At 50.5% G+C, this 18,332-nt stretch overlaps 6 protein-coding genes across 6 annotated transcripts; 2 read left to right on the top strand and 4 right to left on the bottom strand.

Moving 5' to 3' along the window:
• Positions 1 to 451: 451 nt before the first annotated feature.
• Positions 452 to 4,444, top strand: LTR84_008985 (uncharacterized protein; the record flags this gene model as incomplete). Its single annotated transcript, XM_064852527.1, has 2 exons — positions 452 to 511; positions 560 to 4,444. 2 exons carry the CDS (start codon positions 452 to 454, stop codon positions 4,442 to 4,444), a joined length of 3,945 nt encoding a protein of 1,314 aa, XP_064701234.1.
• A 528-nt stretch (positions 4,445 to 4,972) lies between these two features.
• Positions 4,973 to 7,030, bottom strand: LTR84_008984 (uncharacterized protein; the record flags this gene model as incomplete). The annotated part of the gene is made up of 2 exons (XM_064852526.1): positions 4,973 to 6,638; positions 6,699 to 7,030. The coding sequence occupies 2 exons, from the start codon at positions 7,028 to 7,030 to the stop codon at positions 4,973 to 4,975; spliced, it is 1,998 nt and encodes a 665-aa protein (XP_064701233.1).
• Positions 7,031 to 8,809: 1,779 nt separating this feature from the next.
• Positions 8,810 to 10,021, bottom strand: LTR84_008983 (uncharacterized protein; the record flags this gene model as incomplete). Its single annotated transcript, XM_064852525.1, has 3 exons — positions 8,810 to 9,580; positions 9,649 to 9,836; positions 9,892 to 10,021. 3 exons carry the CDS (start codon positions 10,019 to 10,021, stop codon positions 8,810 to 8,812), a joined length of 1,089 nt encoding a protein of 362 aa, XP_064701232.1.
• Positions 10,022 to 11,699: 1,678 nt separating this feature from the next.
• On the bottom strand, positions 11,700 to 13,211 carry FDH1 (formate dehydrogenase (NAD+); the record flags this gene model as incomplete). The annotated part of the gene is made up of 8 exons (XM_064852524.1): positions 11,700 to 11,809; positions 11,858 to 11,998; positions 12,054 to 12,096; positions 12,150 to 12,714; positions 12,761 to 12,896; positions 12,948 to 13,062; positions 13,118 to 13,132; positions 13,188 to 13,211. The coding sequence occupies 8 exons, from the start codon at positions 13,209 to 13,211 to the stop codon at positions 11,700 to 11,702; spliced, it is 1,149 nt and encodes a 382-aa protein (XP_064701231.1).
• Positions 13,212 to 15,094: 1,883 nt separating this feature from the next.
• LTR84_008981 (uncharacterized protein) lies at positions 15,095 to 15,745 on the top strand (the record flags this gene model as incomplete). The annotated part of the gene is made up of 1 exon (XM_064852523.1): positions 15,095 to 15,745. One exon carries the CDS (start codon positions 15,095 to 15,097, stop codon positions 15,743 to 15,745), a length of 651 nt encoding a protein of 216 aa, XP_064701230.1.
• Positions 15,746 to 17,196: 1,451 nt separating this feature from the next.
• Positions 17,197 to 17,985, bottom strand: LTR84_008980 (uncharacterized protein; the record flags this gene model as incomplete). Its single annotated transcript, XM_064852522.1, has 1 exon — positions 17,197 to 17,985. The coding sequence occupies one exon, from the start codon at positions 17,983 to 17,985 to the stop codon at positions 17,197 to 17,199; it is 789 nt and encodes a 262-aa protein (XP_064701229.1).
• Between the last annotated feature and the right edge of the window lie 347 nt (positions 17,986 to 18,332).

The following is an 18,332-nucleotide window of genomic DNA, read 5'->3' as shown; positions in this document are numbered from 1 at the left end:
GGTGTGGGAGGCGTGTGTTATCAGATGTTGCATGCCTCAGGCGATTGGGCGGGCTCTCGTGTAACACTGATCTTGGGTGGGTGTGGGTGGCTCAATCAGCGTGGCGTTATGTGTCGCATAGCGGGAGATGCATGATTGGAAAGCTCTTATGTTGACCGGAGGCTCTAGTTCTTCGAAACGGGCTTTGGGCGCCCTCAATTTCCTGTGACTGTCGCTCCGGCTGTCTTCTTCTACTCAGCCTTGTCGCACTGTGTACAGGAGCTTGCAGGGCTGAACATGGCAGGGTGGGGAAAGGCGGTGTAGGAAATTATTTCATTTCTGCCAGAGAATTTCCAGAACAAAATTATGTCTGCACCCACCATCCACCACCACTACAAGAAGTTCAAGTTGGAGAGGAATGTACACGTAGATTCTCTATCCGGTGCCACATAACCTCTACCAGTCAGCAAACATGTCGCTGGAGGAGAAGCTGGCCAAGATTAAATCTCCCAATTTACAGAGTCAACAGCATGTATGACACCCTTCCAATATATCCTCAAATCCCTACTAACGATCGCAGACTGCCGTTGTCCTGTCCTCCATTGAAGAGACCCTACGAGATCAAAAAACGAAATTCACTGCTACCGCTTACTTTGCCGCCTTACTCGCTCTATTGAAACAGTCCGCATCAGACTCGCAGCAAGGCAACGACAGTGAAATAGTCACCTCGACCATTTATCTTCTTGACTTGGTCACCTCACATGTCTCATCGAGTCTTCTTCGCACACAGTTTAGCACCATTGTTACCCTATTGGCGCCATATTTGAGTTCTTCCAGCACGAATGCACCTCTCCTGCGCTCAGCGATAGGGTGCCTTGAGTCACTTCTAAAAGCGCAGGACAATGCCGCATGGAGTCTCCCACAGAGTCAAACAAGCCCTCGACAGGCAATCCCCGTCCTTCTAACACTGGCAATCGACCCTCGGCCGAAGATCAGAAAACGAGCACAAGAGGCATTGACCGAGATCCTACAAAACCCTCCTCCAGGCCCGGCGATCGATCATCCAGCCGCGGAGCTGTGTGCAGTTGCGGCCCAGAACAACCTACGGAATGCTGTCGATCTGGTTCAGCAAGCGAGGCGGCAAAAGGGTAGACCAGACGATAGTCATGAGCCTGCGGTGATCCATGCCCTCCAACTCACCAAGACCATTGCAACAGCCTCTGGCGGCTGGCCAAGCAAGAAGATTGAACCACTATGCGAACTATTACTGTCCATCTCACGGTCACGGAATGATTTCTTGGTCATGAGTGCATTTGAGGTCTTCGAGGTCATCTTTCAAGGCATGCAGGACGAGGTCTCCTCATCCAAGTTACCACGTCTCCTTGATGCCATCGTTGAATTGAAGCCTGTACAGAATGATTCGCAATTATTGCCGCCGTGGATCGCCATTGTGTCTCGAGGCTATGGCACGTCTGCACTGGTTGAGCCAGAAGACACTTTTGCAAAGCTACCCGAGCTGTTCGATCTCATGTCAGCATATCTCACCAGCTCTTCGCATAACATTCGAGTCTCGGCGTCCGAGTGTTTGATCTCGTTTTTTGCAAATTGTATCCCAGACAGCGTCATTTCAGATCCATCAGTATATGATGAGAAGCTACTAGAGCAGATATCCAGTCGAGCACTAGGACTGCTGTCGGTCAAATTCCAGACCGCATGGATGGAGGTGTTTCAATCTCTTGCCGCTCTATTCGATGCTCTGCGTTGGCGAGGCGATCCATACCTACTTCCCATTGTGAAAGCCATTGGCGAATTGAGGACGAACCCCGGGTTTCAAGGCAAGAAGCAAGCCGACGAGATCCTCGGTCGTGCTATTCGCAATCTCGGTCCCGGTTCAGTCTTGAGTGTCCTACCTCTCAACCTGGTCAAACCTGTGGCTGGTCAGACTGGCAGAGCCTGGCTTCTACCGCTCCTGAGAGATCATGTGTCCAACACCAATTTGAGTCATTTCAAGGCCGACCTCATCCCCCTCAGTGAGGCGATGTATCAACGGATTATTGATCACGGATCAGCCGAGAAGACCACAGACATCAAGGTGTTCGAAACCGTCGTTCAGCAGGTCTGGGCGACATTCCCAGGTTACTGTGACTTGCCCCTTGACTTGTCAACTGCCCTGGACCAATCTCTGGCAGAACTGGTCTCAAATCTTCTTTACAAGCAGACAGAACTGCGAGTGGAGCTCTGCAGAGGTCTACAGAATCTCGTTGAATCAAATCAGGCACTGATCGCCTCAGACCTGACTGACGATGTTCTTCTCGTTGAACGACGAATGCAGAGGTCCGATGCCGAGAAGAATCTCCAGCATCTGGCTTCATTCGCAAGCAATCTACTGGCCGTTCTGTTCAATGTCTACAGTCAAACTTTACCTCAGTCGCGATCATATATTCTACAGTGCATCAACAGCTATCTCAGCATCACGCCAGAAAAGGACCTTGTGGACACCTTCGAGCGTGTGTCAAGCATGCTTGCGAATGAATTGCCAATGTCAGATGCACCACCACAAAAGAAACAACCGATTCAGCCTGCTGGAAATAAACTCCCTCCTACATCTCACACTCTCCTGGATCTAGTCATCGCGCTTTCGGTACATCTACCCAGGTCGACCTTTGCCTCTCTTTTCTCAATCTCATCCAATATCCTCACCAATTCGGCGATCCTCAAATCGGATCCCCAGCTCATCAAGAAAGCATATAAACTCATTCCTAGGCTTGCAACCTCCAAAACTGGCGTTGAAGCCCTGAAAGCCCGCAATTCAGATTTGCAGCAATTAATGATCCGAACTTCCGAGACGACCCCCGTGCCTGCCAGGAGAGACCGCATTTTGGCTATCGAGACACTTGTAACATTTCTGCCCCTGGACGACCTACACTTCATTCCCAGTATTCTGAGCGAGGTGGTTATTGCATGCAAAGACAGTAACGAGAGAGCACGAACGGCAGGATTTGATCTGCTTATTACCTTGACGAACAAGATCTCGGACCCGACGAACCCGCCCGGAACAGTCATTCGCAATCGACTTGTACCGCACATGCCAGACGACTCACTCGATGCCCCGGCCAACTTGGAAGAAGTTTTCACCATGGTCAGTGCCGGATTGGCTGGTGTGGCTCCTCACATGGTTGCAGCAAGCGTGACAGCTCTGGGTCGACTGCTTTTCGAATACCACTCACAACTACCAGCCAAGACGACGGAAGAGCTTATTGACACAGTGACGATGTTCTTACAGTCCAATACCCGGGAAATCGTCCGCGCTGTTCTCGGATTCATCAAAGTCATGATTGTTGTACTGTCCAATGAAATGCTTGAGCCGAGGATGCCAGCCATAGTTCCCGGCTTGATGGTGTGGAGCAAGGAGAACAAAGGCCGACTGAGAGCCAAAGTCAAGGGCATTCTCGATCGATGTCTCCGCCGCTTCGACGCAAGTGAAGTCGAGAGCTGGGTTGGTGGTGATGATCGAAAGATGATCGTCAACATTCGCAAGCGAAGAGAACGAGCAAGACGCAAGAGGAAGGGCGATGGAGCAGACGAGGATGACGATGAAGACGAGAACGAACCAGCCGGCAAGAAGCGATACGACAACGAATTCGACGAGGCAGTCTATGGCTCCGAGGACGACGATTCCGAGATCGACGGCGGTAGCGACGGCGGCGACGACGAGGAAATGTCCGGCGTATCAGTATCAGGACGAGGCTCCGCCTCTAGTTCCCACGGCAAGAAACGCAGCAACAACAACACGCAATTCATCCGCCAAGACGATTCGGACGACGAGCCGCTCGACCTCCTCGACCCGAAGAGCATGGCGAGCATCTCGTCGCGCAAACTCGGGCGACTTCGCGACTCGGCTGCGCCACACAAGCGCACGAAAGCCAAAGTCAACGAGGACGGCAAGCTGGTGTTCGGCGGACCCGAAGCCTCCGACGGCGACGACGACGATATCTCCATGTCTGACCCTAACCACCAGCAGCAACAACAGGACAAATCCACCGGCTCGTCCATCAACGCCTACCTCGACGCCGTGTCGGGCGCGGACGCCGTGCGCCGCGGCCAGAAGGGCCGTCTGAAGGTCAAGTCCGGGATGCAGAAGAAAACGAAGCTGGAGGGGCGGGAGCGCGAGCGCGAGGAGATGGATCTCGACGTCGACGAGGCGCGCGAGATCGCGAGGAAGATCATGGCTGGCAGTGGCAGTGTTAGTCCTAGAGCCGGGGGTCAGGGTCAGAACCAGAATCAGCGGAGAGCTTTGGGCGCCGAGAAGGCGAAGAATGCGCCCGAGAGGCAGAAGTTCCGTGGTGGGAATGGGGTTGGGAAACGCGGGCGTGGTGGGAATGTGAGGTTTGCTGGTGGGAGAGGGGGTGGGCGCGGAGGCGGTGGTGGGAGAGGTGGAAGAGGCGGTGGCGGTGGGAGGAGGTGATGCTGGGTTGGTGATTGGGACTAGACTAGGTAAGGGACCGGGAAGCGCTTCCTATGTATTCATTTGTCTAGACGAACTGTCAGGCTGCACTGACTACTAGATTCAAAAAGAACTCATGATAATGATTATGACCACCAGCTTGATCTTGATTCCCCTGAATGCTGAATAGGGCTGACCCTATTTACGCACACTCAGTATGGACTTGTTCAAAAGCAGCTTATCAGGGGCCTAGTGGAAACTTTGATCGGTGGATGTTAACTAGCTAGGGATATCACGCTGTCCGTTGAGGCTGATACTTCGTTATATTTCTCACGGAACAATCCATCCTTACAGCACGGGCTATGTATAGCTGTATCTCTACATAAGAGGGAAGTTTGAGTCACCAAATCCTCATAAATAATGGTTGAATTACATCCGCAGGAGCGGCCTTCCGAGGCTATGGCTCTCAAACAAGCAGGAGCATTCATCCCTCACCTCAACAATAACTACATCCACACCCCAGAACTCCTAGTTCCCCGTATCCTCAGCTCACCACGAGAACGCATGAACCTCCAACTCAAAAGCGGTACCATTGGGCGCCGCGCGTCCCAGACCCGCCACCCGAGCCCGCACATCGTCACACATTGCCGGAGGCCCACAAACAACGACCCCGACCTTCGCATAGCCGGCGGCGGCCTCACGGTCCAGCAAGCCCGCGATATCCAGACGGTGGCCGACGACGATATCCTTCTCGAGGACGGCTCCGGCTCCGAATTCGGCGTCACGTAGCGCCACGGTTTGTAACTCGTGCACGAGTGCTTCGGCGCTGGATTTGACGCTCCATGCGAGCTTGACGTTGCGGTTGCCAGCGTGTGCACAGGCCAGGAGGCCTGTGATGCCGATGCCGCCGCCGATGAGGACGAGGCGGTCCGTTTGCAGGAGTGAAGCGCTGGCGTGCTGTGGGTAGGGTCCATCGAGGAGCGTGAGCAGGCTGCCGTGCCGTTGGAGGAGGCGCGTTAGCCCTTGGTTCTTCTTGATGATCAGGGTGATGCCGTCGGAGGCGGTGGGAGTGGAGAGGTGGCTGGCAGTGTCGTGTTCTTGGGAGCTTGATGATGGCGATGAGGTCGTCAATGCGACTTTGCCGGGCAGTTTCTCGATGTCTCGGTGGCCGTTGTCGTCCAATGATGAGGAGGAAGGGCCATCCTCAAGTGATGCCGAGGTGGATAGAATCTTGCCGCCCGTACGTCCTTCCTTGGAGTATTCACGGAACAGAGTTGTGGAGTTGACAGAGAATGGATGGTTCTCCCACGGCCGCAGAGGATTGAGCGTTGGGAAGTAAGCGTAAGCAACTGTGCCTGGTACTCTAGGCCATCGTACGCCGGGGATGTCGACGCGGACGTGATCCGAGCCAATCTCTGTGACCACAGCGCGGCGCACACCGTTCTTCATCACACGCAGCACGCGAACCAAGCGGTCGAAGAACCATACTGCACATGCGGCGAAGAGCCAGTCGTCGTAGAAATTGTTTCCCCATTTCAGGATCACATGGTACCAACAGCCTGCGATAACGAAGACAGCTAGGATGATGTGCAGGAGCAGGAAGAATTCGTATGACAGCCGTCGGAAGTATAGGTGACTCAACACGAGCATGGCGCAAACGAGAACTGTCGCTACGATGCCCCAAGACCAATAAGGCATCTTCGACTGGACTGAGTAGCTCCCCGTCCCGTGGTAGCATAGTAGGAGGGTGATGCTATGGACAATACAGTGCAGAGCGAAGACACGTGCGATCCAACGATGTAGTAGGAGATATGTTGAGTATGACCAATTGGTGATCCACAGGAGGAAGTTGTTGCGACCTGAAAATAGAATGACGAGAGGAAGTAAAGCGTAACCAATGTGACCGGTGCGGTAACCTATGTATGCTAGGAGCTCTTCTCTCGGAGGGAAGTACCATGGATGGGGCTGTGAATGGCGGTAGTTGACCGAGCTGAGGACCAGATTGAGAATGAAGAACAAGGCGATATATAGTGCCTGTCCAACAGTAGGTGCATTCCCCAGAAGCCATGGCAAAGGCCGAACATGGTATGTCCCGATGATCGAGGGATAGACAAGATACGGTCGGACTCTGTCGAGGATGCCATTCATGAATGGCAGATAAGTTATGAAGGTGAACAATATCGGAATCCCCAGAGCCACCGACAACAGAACAAAGCTAGATAACGGAGGTCAGTCCTGGTACAGAATACTTTGATCGTGACTGTCATTTCCTTACATGTATCTCGATTGTAGTCCCTCGATGTGATCGAACAGGACCATAAATTTGCTTTGCATCTCATAGCTCGCCTCACTGACCAGCACCGTCTGCTCCAAGACATCTGGCGAGCTGGCATTATACACGACAGTGGGGGGCTCCTTGACCTCGGCGAGGGCTGTAGTATAGTCCCATTTAGGAAGCACCGACTCGTCACCGGTGACTCTGGTGGACCAGAATTTCTCTCTTCGCCATGTGGGTTCGCGCTCAGGGTCACAGTGAGTACTCATACAATATGCCAAGGTCGTCAGGTACGCTGTGTCGCTGGCATAGCAATCTGGAGACGTCGCCATTGACATGTGGTCATGCCCTCCTGAATGATCCATAGAGGTACACTCAAGTGTCGCGCCAGAAATGATGGCATTGCATGCGAATCCGCACACCAGATCATACCAGCTGAAGCCATATCCGGGGAGTTTGTATGACTCAAGATGCGCAGCTTGCGACCGATGCACGATAAGAGAAAAGATGATTGCCCTAGATAGCTTCATCTTGTCCTGATTTCGGCCTCACCGATAGAGCGATATTCTTGTCGCGTTCCCCAGTGATGTCCCGTGGTATAAGAGTGAACAAGGACAACACGGACACTTTTTTGGCCTGAACACGACCCAAGGCCAATTCTTAGGCATGCTTTCCATTATATCTTCGGTCAGCGTGATCTCTAGCTGATACGGTCTAGACCTAGTGTCGAGTTTTTTTTTCTGTGTAGTTGTGCTCGTGAGCATCGTGGGAAACTTGCTCATGTTCCCATGTGGCCTCGCTTCACATCCTTGGCGGAGTGACATTAATGCTAATGAGGAAGATGGCATTAGGAACAAACGCATATAAGTGGTTTAGAAACTTGCTCAAGCCAAGATGGTGGAACGGGTTTTCTCTGAGTCGAGGCTCCGACATGCATAACCGAAGTCCAGTAGCACATGGACTGGTGGGGTAAAGAGCCGCCAGTAAGTTAGTTAGGTTGAATCTTGATGAGTTGATCATTTTGGATCAATATTCTGAGTGGTTCTTGACCTTTATCCGTCGTTTATGATTATCTTCCGCAATGTATAGCGATTCTGACAAGTCTACTGAATCAGTCTAGGTGCGGTTTCGTATGGTTTGAACATGTCCCAAGCCGCCTCCATTCTCCTTGAGAGGGTTTCCTGTATCCAGATGGCACGCACCGCTATCTTTGCTGCTGGCAGCAGGTACAAGCCACCTCGTCTAACGCAGGTTGCCGTGAAGCTAACAGTAATAGATTTTCTCCCATTCGATATCGCATATGTGTAAACCCCATGCCGAGTGATACGTTGCTCAAGCTGAGCAAAGGACCCACTCATCAGTGATCAATCGATGTGCCTCTTGCTGAGAATCGATGTAGTGACTCGGATATTGTCCGTCTGGTCATCTTGATTGATCTTGAACTGCATGTAGACATTTAGTGCACCTAAACATCGAGCATGAGCGGAGTGGAGGCCAATAGCACTACTCCCGTTCGGATATTCAGCCTAGGAAGTTCGGATAGCAATCAGGTGCTCGCTTCGTCGTAATTGAGATCTCCCCCCTTGAGGGCATCTCAGAATGACCACGGGCAGCGTAGGGGTTTTCTGTGGCGTCCGGAGGCGTGGTGCTCGCGGATAACCCTTTGTGGTGCCATACCACGTGTGGGAGAAAGCACTTCTGCAACTCTGGAGTACCCCGTTTCAATCATCATTCGTTTCAGTTTTTCCTCTCAAGCACCCTCGAAGGCAAATCCACTGGCCCTCATATTATGTCTAAGATTCCCCAATGTCAATGTCAGTCCTAAAGACCAATCCAAAACTCACAGCCTTGCGAGCTCGAGACCATTCCATCTGCAAGCGTTGATCTAACAACATGTGCGGTCAAGTAATCGATACTCGCTCCATTCGAGATGCTCATGTCGTTGTGTGGACGTAACGAGATGGAACCAATAAACCTCCACATCACCATCGAAATCAGCTTCACCAAAAAGCTCGAATTATGCTGGCGGGTCGCTTGTCCAATGGTGATTGTCCCCTGAGTTTGATGGTCGCTCGCCAAACAACATCTTCCTGCCTTTACCAAGAGTGTCATCATAACTGGCCAATTTTGTGACGCGCCGTTTCTTTCGAGGCGTTCAACTTCAGAAACTGTGCCACCGTGCCGGGATACATGCGTTTAAATCGCCAAAAGAAGACGGAAATCAAGCAATAAAGCCAGACCGTATACAACAATTGCGACCAAGTGACCTTGGCAACCGGTTCTCGATCGTCGTCCCATCCGTCACATATCTCTTTGAAAGTCTTTGGATCATCTGTGATTACACCATCGACATCTTTTTGTATGCTCCACTTCATCAAATTGACGTCGTTGACGGTCCAGACAAACAAAGGGCGGTTTGCTTTCTTCACATCTTTGATGAAGCGGGCTCCGATGGGACCGAGCAGGGCCTTTTGTAAGATGTTGAAGGACACGTTCGGAACCTTCAGAAATTGCCTGGCATAGCATGTCGTGAATCCTATGTGTGAGACGGGATATCCTGGTAGGTAGTCGGTGCATAATGACAGAAACTTGGGGGTCCAAATGCCCAGCACAACCCGCTGGTTCCATGGTCGTTGTCCCGGGTCCACAGAAGCGAGCGTCTTCGCAATTAACCTCATTACGTCGTCGTGATTATTGTCGACTTTTATATCCAGTAAGATCCAAATGTGTTCCAGGCCAGGTTGAGCAATATATTCAAGCAAATCTTGGAGCCGTGGCATAGGCTCATGAGGCGCTTTCAGAGTCTTCAATGTTTTCAGATACTTCCAGTCACAGTCGATGATCTTTTCTGTTTTGCCAAAGCAGCGCTTGAGATCCGGGTCCTGTTCCATGGCAGTCAGGAATCTCGAATGATGAAACACGATGCGAAGATAGTTTGCTCGAGACATACATGAGATAACAGAACGACGCCATCTTTGGACAAATGGATATCGGTCTCGATGGCGTGAGATCCAACCTCGACAGCACCTTCAAATGCCTTCATTGTGTTCTCTGGATGCTCGGCCTTGTAGCCGCGGTGTGCTATGGTTTGGGGTAATACCCGACCTTTACTGTTGGGCTTTGCCCGAGTCCAGCTTGCTGAACGATCATCAGTGTTTGCGCAAACTTAGACCAGTGAAGGGTTTTTGCGCACGCATAGGAAACCAATCCACCGAAGCAGACTGCTTTATCGATTCCTGGACAGGCTTTTGACTCTGCCATGGGCGCTTCTCGCCGCCCAATAACGGCTGTCGCGCATCGGTATAGGAAGATTGTCCATGCATTGTATTGTTCTTGGTCTTGAGACGCAGCAAAGTTGAAGGAAAGGCGAGGGCGGATCGCTGAACGGACGCTTTATTATTTACTCTGGTCAATCGTGAGACCAGTCAAAATGGAAATGCCAGCGAGGACGACATGGACGGTGCAACCAAATAGTAATCAGTATGAAGTCGGACGAATATGCAAAGTACCGCTAGAGTATTACGGAGATAAATGTTTCACCAAGTAGGGGTAGTACATGGATTAAACGAGAGAAACATCTGGGAAGCGCCAGCTTCTTCTACTTCTAGAATGAAGGGATACGATAGTCCATGTTGAAAGAAAAATGAGCGAAGCTGACGAGCCCCCGGCGTAACCGAAGCGAAGAACACCCCGTTCCGTCACAGTAGTCGTGGAAGACGGACGGCACAGTGACAGTCGTAGGAAGTACTCGAGTTGATGGGTTGTTCAGAGACTTGGGTGTGTGCCTCACGGCCACGGTGCCGGAGGTAAGAGTGTGGCAGGGGAGGGTGCGTGTGCATCGAGCCTAGTTAAGCGAGGCCTGGAAATGGGCATGGGGATTGGATGCTTAGGGGTAGAGAAGCATGGCTCCCGGTGTGTCGAGGGAGGCTTGATCGTGATGCAACGACTCCATCGAACCCTGAATCGAGTCAGGTGTACCGTGTTTGTGACCTGCGGCCTTTCTTGGGTACTAGCTCACCGCCACGTTACCCTGAATTGGAAACCCATTGAACATTGTTAGGCGCCACCTTGAACCCCCTCCACCCACCTGCAGCCTACAGACCGCCCAGTGGACACTTAATCCGGAACGCCGAATATCCGTTCTTGTCGCGCCTTCGTTTCGGTGCCAACATGCCTGAACGGCTCGTGTGGCGTTTTCACTCTTGACCACGTGCGAATCTCACAAGAGGGGAGTTTCTTCATCGTTGGTGAAACGCAAGATCGTGATTCTGTTGCAGAGCCACTTCCTGCTCGAGTCACTGGTCAAACAAGGGAGAATTAGTGTCTTTGGATTGTGACTATGGAATCAGCTACCTCGTGCCCTCAACACGAATGGACAAGAGTAAATCGGTCAAATCGCTTGGACAGTGCGGTACCGAGTCTTCCGTAAGTCAGTTATCGACGATCCGTAGTTGCAAAATGCAAAAGTACGGCCACCACGCATTTTATGTTGGTCATTGTAAGACGCCATGATCTAGGTCCATCCAGACCATGCAAGAGCCACGATAATGAATATCCACTCGATCTGCACGCAGTCCAAACATCAAACACCGGAGCAGGAACACGTTCCCCGTCTGGTTACACACTTTTTGTTTACTCTGCGTGAACCATGTCCAGACTGCTAGACAATCTCAACTACATGACCACGCAGCCATGTCCAATACACGAGCTACGGTGACATCAAAATCTGGTGTGGAAAGAGTCATTATCTGAATTGTTGACGCTTCGTCATGGTCGACAGTCAGAGGGTCATAATCGTTTTACGAAGTGGTATAGGTACTTTTTCTCCCTGATCCATCCCTGTGCAAATGCTATCAAGGCAAATTTGACATCAGACCAAACCCATTTAAGCAACCCTCGAGAAGTGCTGGGCAACGCCGACTATCCTCCATCGATATGTTTCTTTTGTAGATTTTTTTTCTGGTTTCACAACTTTGAAGATATTTGGGGGCCCGAGCGTGGCTATTGGTGGCCTAGGTCGACGACGCAACGGATGCAGTCACCTGCGTGCATGTCGTGGAAAGCTTCGTTGATCTTGTCGAGGGGTTGTCTGTGGGTGATGAATTCGTCGACTAGAGAACTCAGTTAGGCTTCGAAGTCATATAAGAGAAGACACAAACCTTTGAGGTCTCCATTCAGATAATCCTCCACAAGGCCTGGTAGCTGGGTACGGCCCTTGACACCACCAAATGCGCAACCTCTCCATACACGGCCGGTAACAAGTTGGAACGGTCGGGTCGAGATTTCAGCACCAGCGGGGGCTAAGGAGGGAGTTAGTTCATGGATAGCTCTGATCAAAAGCACTGGAAGACTCACCAACGCCAATGACGATTGACTGACCCCAACCTTTATGGCATGCCTGTCGGAACAATTAGCAAGACTGTTCACCAAGTATGTCATATGATTGCTCACCTCGAGTGCAGCACGCATCACACCGACATTGCCAGTGCAGTCAAAAGTATAATCAAGACCTCCGTCAGTAATCTCGACTAGATGTTCTTGAATCGTCTTGCCTCCCAATTTGGTAGGGTTCACGAATTCAGTGGCACCAAACTTCTTGGACCACTCCTCCTTCTTGTCATTGACATCAACGACGATGATTCGACCGGCTTTGTTCTTGACTGCTCCTTGAATGACTGATAGGCCAACACATCCCGCACCAAAGATGGCGACATTGGAACCCTCCTCAACATTGGCAGTGATGGTGGCTGCACCATATCCGGTGGTAATACCGCAACCCAGTAAGCAAGCCCTATCAAAAGGTGCCTTATCTGTGATAGCCACAACCGAAATATCGGCAACCACGGTATATTGGATGAATGTTGAAGTGCCCATGAAGTGCAGAAGATCCTTTCCTTTGCACTTGAATCTGCCGGTGCCATCGGGGAGGACGCCTCTACCTTGGGTGGCTCGAATCTTGCCACACAAGTTGGTCTTGCCAGACTTGCAGAACTTACATTCCTTGCACTCGGGGGTACTTGCGCCTGTTAGTGAGAGCCCTTGCTGCTAGGATATGGACCTACTAAAGAGCCACAACATGGTCACCGGGCTTGACGTTGGTCACGCCCTCTCCGACGGATTCAACGATGCCAGCACCTTCGTGACCAAGGACAACAGGGAAAGCACCCTCAGGATCTTTTCCGGAGAGCGTGTAGGCATCTTTTCAATATTCAGCAGCCAGCTCTTTCTCGAGGGCACTGCATAACATACCAGTGTGGCACACACCAGTGTGCATGATCTGGATGCGGACTTCATGTGCCTTGGGAGGGGCAACTTCGATGTCTTCGATGGACAGGTCCTTGCCAGCTTCCCAGGCAACGGCACCCTAGAATCGACGTGAGATTGGTGAAGGACCGAGGAAAGGAGAAGGCTTTGTTTACCTTGCATGTAATGGTCTAAAAATGTTAGCTGCACTTGCTCGCTGAATCTCTGGGAGAACAGATAACTTACCTTTCCGACTGTGCTTGCAGACATGATGAACGAGATTTGCTACACTGGATTTTGAGATTTCACTGTGTCAAGACAACAAAGAGAAAGACAAGGAAGATTGAAAGGGAGAGCCAAAGTAATAGAAGCGGGAATAGTTTGTGACGAATATGCCGATAGTTAGAGGTGGGGTTGAGGACTTTGATTTTCCCTGGCCTGAGCCATTGGCAGCCGCAACGATCAGTGGTGGGGTGAAGGAGGAGTATGGACTGTGTCCGGATACTCAAGTAAGAATGACGACCCAGGTGAGGAGATGCTCGAGTGTCTTGCCGGGATCAGCTCGAATGAAATCCATCCTTTTCGAGTGGAGTTTCCCTCAGTCCAGTCTTGCATGTTGCTTTTCATTATCAGAGGCACCGAACCTACGAGTATCACTCCCGGACCTGGTATACTCGTACCTACGCCAAGTGTTTTGGGGGACCAGGGCCGACGGAAAAAAGTTCCCAAAAAGGACAAACAATAGCGAACTCGAACTTTCTCATTCCAGTCGGGTGCAACTTGCAAGTGCGAGCGCAATCTGTCGTCCAAACGGGAAATTCCATGGAACACTTTTCCTCAGCTTTCGAACTTTGTATGGAATACTCAGGTGTGGTGTCTGGCTGGATCTGCCTTCATTTTCTTTCTGATGAATTGAGAATAAAACCAAACCGCCTGCAGATTTAATGCATGCGGTCGATTATGTATATATGGAAACACGCCATGCAGTCCGAGCCTTCCTCGCATAGGCTAAGATCCACGAGTTCCCTACTCTTCTCCCAGAACCTTCCCTTAATGTACAGTGCATGATGAGAAAACAATAGCAATAGGTATCGTGTGAGCTGGACATTTGCGTCTGCCCGTGTTTTTCTCGTGTCTGCAGAAAGCCATCATCTGCCAGGTAACTGACCTGATTGCATCATGGCTGCGTTTTGTTCCTGGAATCGTTGGCCCAGTCGCTCAGAGCCCTTGAGGTACTTGTCGACGCATCGCAAGACACAATTTTCTTCTCTTGAAATCAAGGACTTTGTTGTGAAATCGTTGACACAGTCGTCGAAACACCGCTGGACAAGTTTGGAGTACATCTGTCGACAGAACGTATCGAGTTAGCTACATCGCCCCTAGTCCCGTATTTTGCTTCTGGGAGACGAGAGAACATACGGTCATGAATTCTTTCATCTGCTTCTTCTCCATCCGAGAGTTCAACTCTCTCTGCTCTGAGGCGCTGAGACTGTAGATGTAAATTAGCAGGATATCAAATGGGCAATGATGCTCAATCGTACCCGTCCATGATATCGGAGATTTGGAGATGTGCTTAGAGACGTCAAGTATGAATGAGGAGAGGATCAGTGATGCACTCGTCGGGAATAGAAATGGCTGCTCGATCTGGAATGAAGGCCGGACAGAGATGGTGTCTTTGTTGTTGCTTCGATGGTTGAGAGCCTGCGGACAACCCAAACTGACAGAAATCTGCATCACTAAGATTCCACTAATGCTACTAGCACAACTAGTACTCGTCAAACTTTCCCTACTGAGCTAGCTCACAAATATTTGATTATTCTTTTGAGTGCACTGTATTCCTAGGTACTTAACAAAACTTCCTAGATTGTTCATCCTAACAGTCTCCTGGTACTCCTATGGAGGTATTCCTGATTCGTCATGGAGAAACCGAGCACAATGTGGCTGGACTGCTAGCAGGAGTCACGGACTCTAGATTGACTAACCATGGCGTTCTTCAGGCTCAAAGGTTAGGCTCATACCTCATAACTCAACGCAGTCGGCGTTTTTCACACATATTCACCTCCGACCTCCAGCGAGCTTTCTTGACTGGAGAAGAGATCAGAAAAGCTCAAGCCCAAGCCCATGCCAAGCCCGACGAACGGTCATATGGTACCATGTCCCCTGCTCTTATAAGCACGCCGGCACTTCGAGAGAAAGATTTTGGTAGCCTCGAGCTTGTCCAGTGGTCGTCCAAACAAGCCCAAAGTGCGTTTGCATCCAAGTCTACAAGTCAGGAGAATCCAGACTACCGTCCTGAGGAGGAACACACAGTTATGGAGAGCCGAGCTGAGACCTTCCTGGCCCACTACCTTCTTCCCTTACTGAAAACCGAACCAGAGCAGGACATCATTAGGGCACCGGAATCTATTGCAATCGTCTCCCATGGTATATTTCTCTCTGTCTTGTGGCGTTCATTATTGAGTAAATTTTACCCTGAAACGGTGAGGCTAGGCCACGAGGTCGAACATACAGCGTATGACAAGCCACTTGCTCGTCTGCCTTCCTGGAGCAACACAGGCTTTTTACAGTTGACGATTAGCTACCCTGCCGAGCACGATGAAAGAACAATGGGCCCCATTGATACTTCGGGGCCCTCGCCACTATTCCCGGATCGGGGACTTACAATCAGTGCCATTAACAGCAAAGAGCACCTGAACAATCTGAAGCGTACCCGTGGAGGAGTTGGATCAGCGCCATTTGACACTCGTCAGAAGAACTTGGAAGCGTTTTTCAAGCGTGGCAGACATGAAAATGATCTGGCTTGAATCTGCTCTCCCCAGAACAGCCCCAATTGAGATTCATAACTCGCCAGTCGGCTTGGTCACGAAGCCTTCATACTAATCCCTAACCCGTGCAGCGATCGCAAATAACTTCATACGCCACCATCCCAGGTAAGATAACCTTCTTTGACACATTCCCGTCGCCTTATATGATGAATCACAATTCACACAGACCTGTTCTGAACCTTTTGTGAGGAAGCAAAAATTGTACCAACTGCTGTCTGAAACATCTCATCTCTACTCTTCACTTCACAGACCTCAGTGGCTCAGTTACTGACTTGACTGTCCAGTGTCCTATTTATAATCAACCATCATACCACCGACTGGGTAGGTATCTCGTACCCGACATCTTTGCACCACTCCACCAATTCAACTAGTAGTTCAAGTCATGCACAACACCGATCACAGTCACATCTGTGTTCTCTGTTCGGGAAGAAGTCTGGACGTGGTTGCCGCTCCGGCAACTGATTCGAGTCAGTCCGAAGGAGGGCGTAAGCAAACTTCTGTGGATGTTGTGGGTGTGGTCGGGTAAGGCAGCAGCCCAAGTCAGCAGACCGTCCTACTCGTCTAATTGGCTACAAGAAACGCGTGGAAAGTACAGGGGTAACACCCACCTTTTGTAACATAACTCCTGAACCCAAATCGTTCTCTTCATCTTCCCATCCTCTACATTGCTTGCTTCCAATATTTCAATCATCTAGACGCTGTAATTCATCACACAAATCCTACATCCTTTTCCCATTAATTGTCATTCTTGCCAAGGCAGTCTTGCTGCATTGTTCCATCACTACTGACACTAGTGGCCCCGAGGAGCACCCTTCAGAAGGCGCGTGTCCGCAAGGCAACCGTCTGCAGCAAGCTCAGGTCGGAACCAACTAATCACCTCATCACATCCGAGATGTAATACAGCAGCTCAGGTTCTTTCATATCAACTCCTTGATTTCTCATTCTGGCTACAACTATCTCATCATTCATAGAAGAAACGCCCAATGGTCGGAAACGTCAAAAACTTCGCATTCAAAGTGTGAAGCATTCGCTAAATTACACACATGATTGAAAGAATCCATCCGCTTCAACAAAAATGTCCGTAAACAGTCGTTCAGTTTTGCAACGTCACTCATTAGAAAGAATGCCCCAAACATGGTACGGTACAACCTGATGGCACAGAAACCGGGCACCCGTAAATTCAGTACTCGTCCAAAACCGATCCGTATCCCGTCGTTTTTGAAGCCTCAAGGTCATCATGACACTCGTCCAGTGTATGCACGAGGTCGAAAACTCCAAATACGCCATCGCATATGATCGAATAACGAAGTGCAAATCCAAGTACACGAGGTAGGTCGCGGCACAGAAGACATTTTGTTTGGGTTGCACGTTGGGACGAAGGTCCTTCAATCTGCACCGAGTATGTCAAGTGGCTTCATCCTCTGTGATCCTCAAATATAACTCCTTGCTCGTACCATCGTCCGCGTGGCGTCCAATCGACGACGCTCAGATCTTGGTCCGGCATGGACGGTATATGATTCATTTTGATAGCCGACCGAAGCAAAATGAGCTAGGACGGCAGGAGGGGTGGGTGCTGATGGAGCGCGAGGGACTTCCGATATATTTCTGATATCTCTCCGAAAATTGGATGCTCTTGGGAGCAGTATGGGAATAGGCATCATCTGTGTTCTCGAGAATTGATCCTCATTGATGATCCTTTTACTGAACATCCACCTCATCAGGCCGAAATCCGTCCTTACGGTGGCGAGATGTTGGCCTTGCCGGAAATGTTCATGTACCATGTGAGATAACATGGTGTTCCATGCAAGAGCACGGTCATCGTCTGGGTGCTGGACAAATTTGCTGTCGCACAGAAAACAGGCCGCAACAGCCGGCAACTCATGTCCTCTGAAGTGAGAGAAAACATGCATTTTGAAGGGAACAATCTCTGCGAAAACCCGATCACAGTCCAGTATCTGGAAAGGGCAGAGCAGGTCGGCATCCTCTTGGTATCGGAACGGGACTGTCAAAATTCCATCTTGTGACTCGAGAGTATAGCCATCTCCGAGTATGCTACTAGCCAAACCGGTATCGAGTGAAGATGCTGTTGAGGAGGCGGTTGAGGTACCACGAGTCAGTGGTGGCACTACATCCGTGATGGAGGGAGCCATGTCGTCGTCATCGTCATCTGAGACTATGTGCAAGGCAAGTGGATCCCTAATGCTGGAATTACTGAACATGATGGCAATATCGTTCATATCTTCGCTTTGGAACCACGAAATTCTCCGGATCAAACAGTGGTCCAAGTTGGCGACTCTTCCCTCAAAATACACCGAGCAACTCCACGGCCGAGGGGGCAAATGCTTCGTCAATCTCAACTACCAAACCCTACTTGCATTGTCAGATGCCGCGTCTCGACGACTCATACATGACGGAGAGTATCAACAAAGCCTTACCGCTTATAAAAGTCCAGAGTGGAAGTCGAGGTTGATCATGGCGCTATCGATAAGCCCCGGAATGGGCGAAGTGCGGGGTCAACGATGGTTCTGGTAGAGTTGACAGCCCTCTTCCAATTAACGGATACAAA

This window comes from Exophiala bonariae (genome assembly GCF_035927105.1).
Source record: "Exophiala bonariae strain CCFEE 5792 chromosome Unknown scaffold_35, whole genome shotgun sequence".
Taxonomy (NCBI): Eukaryota; Fungi; Ascomycota; class Eurotiomycetes; order Chaetothyriales; family Herpotrichiellaceae; genus Exophiala; species Exophiala bonariae.
This window is presented reverse-complemented; position numbering and strand designations above follow the sequence as displayed.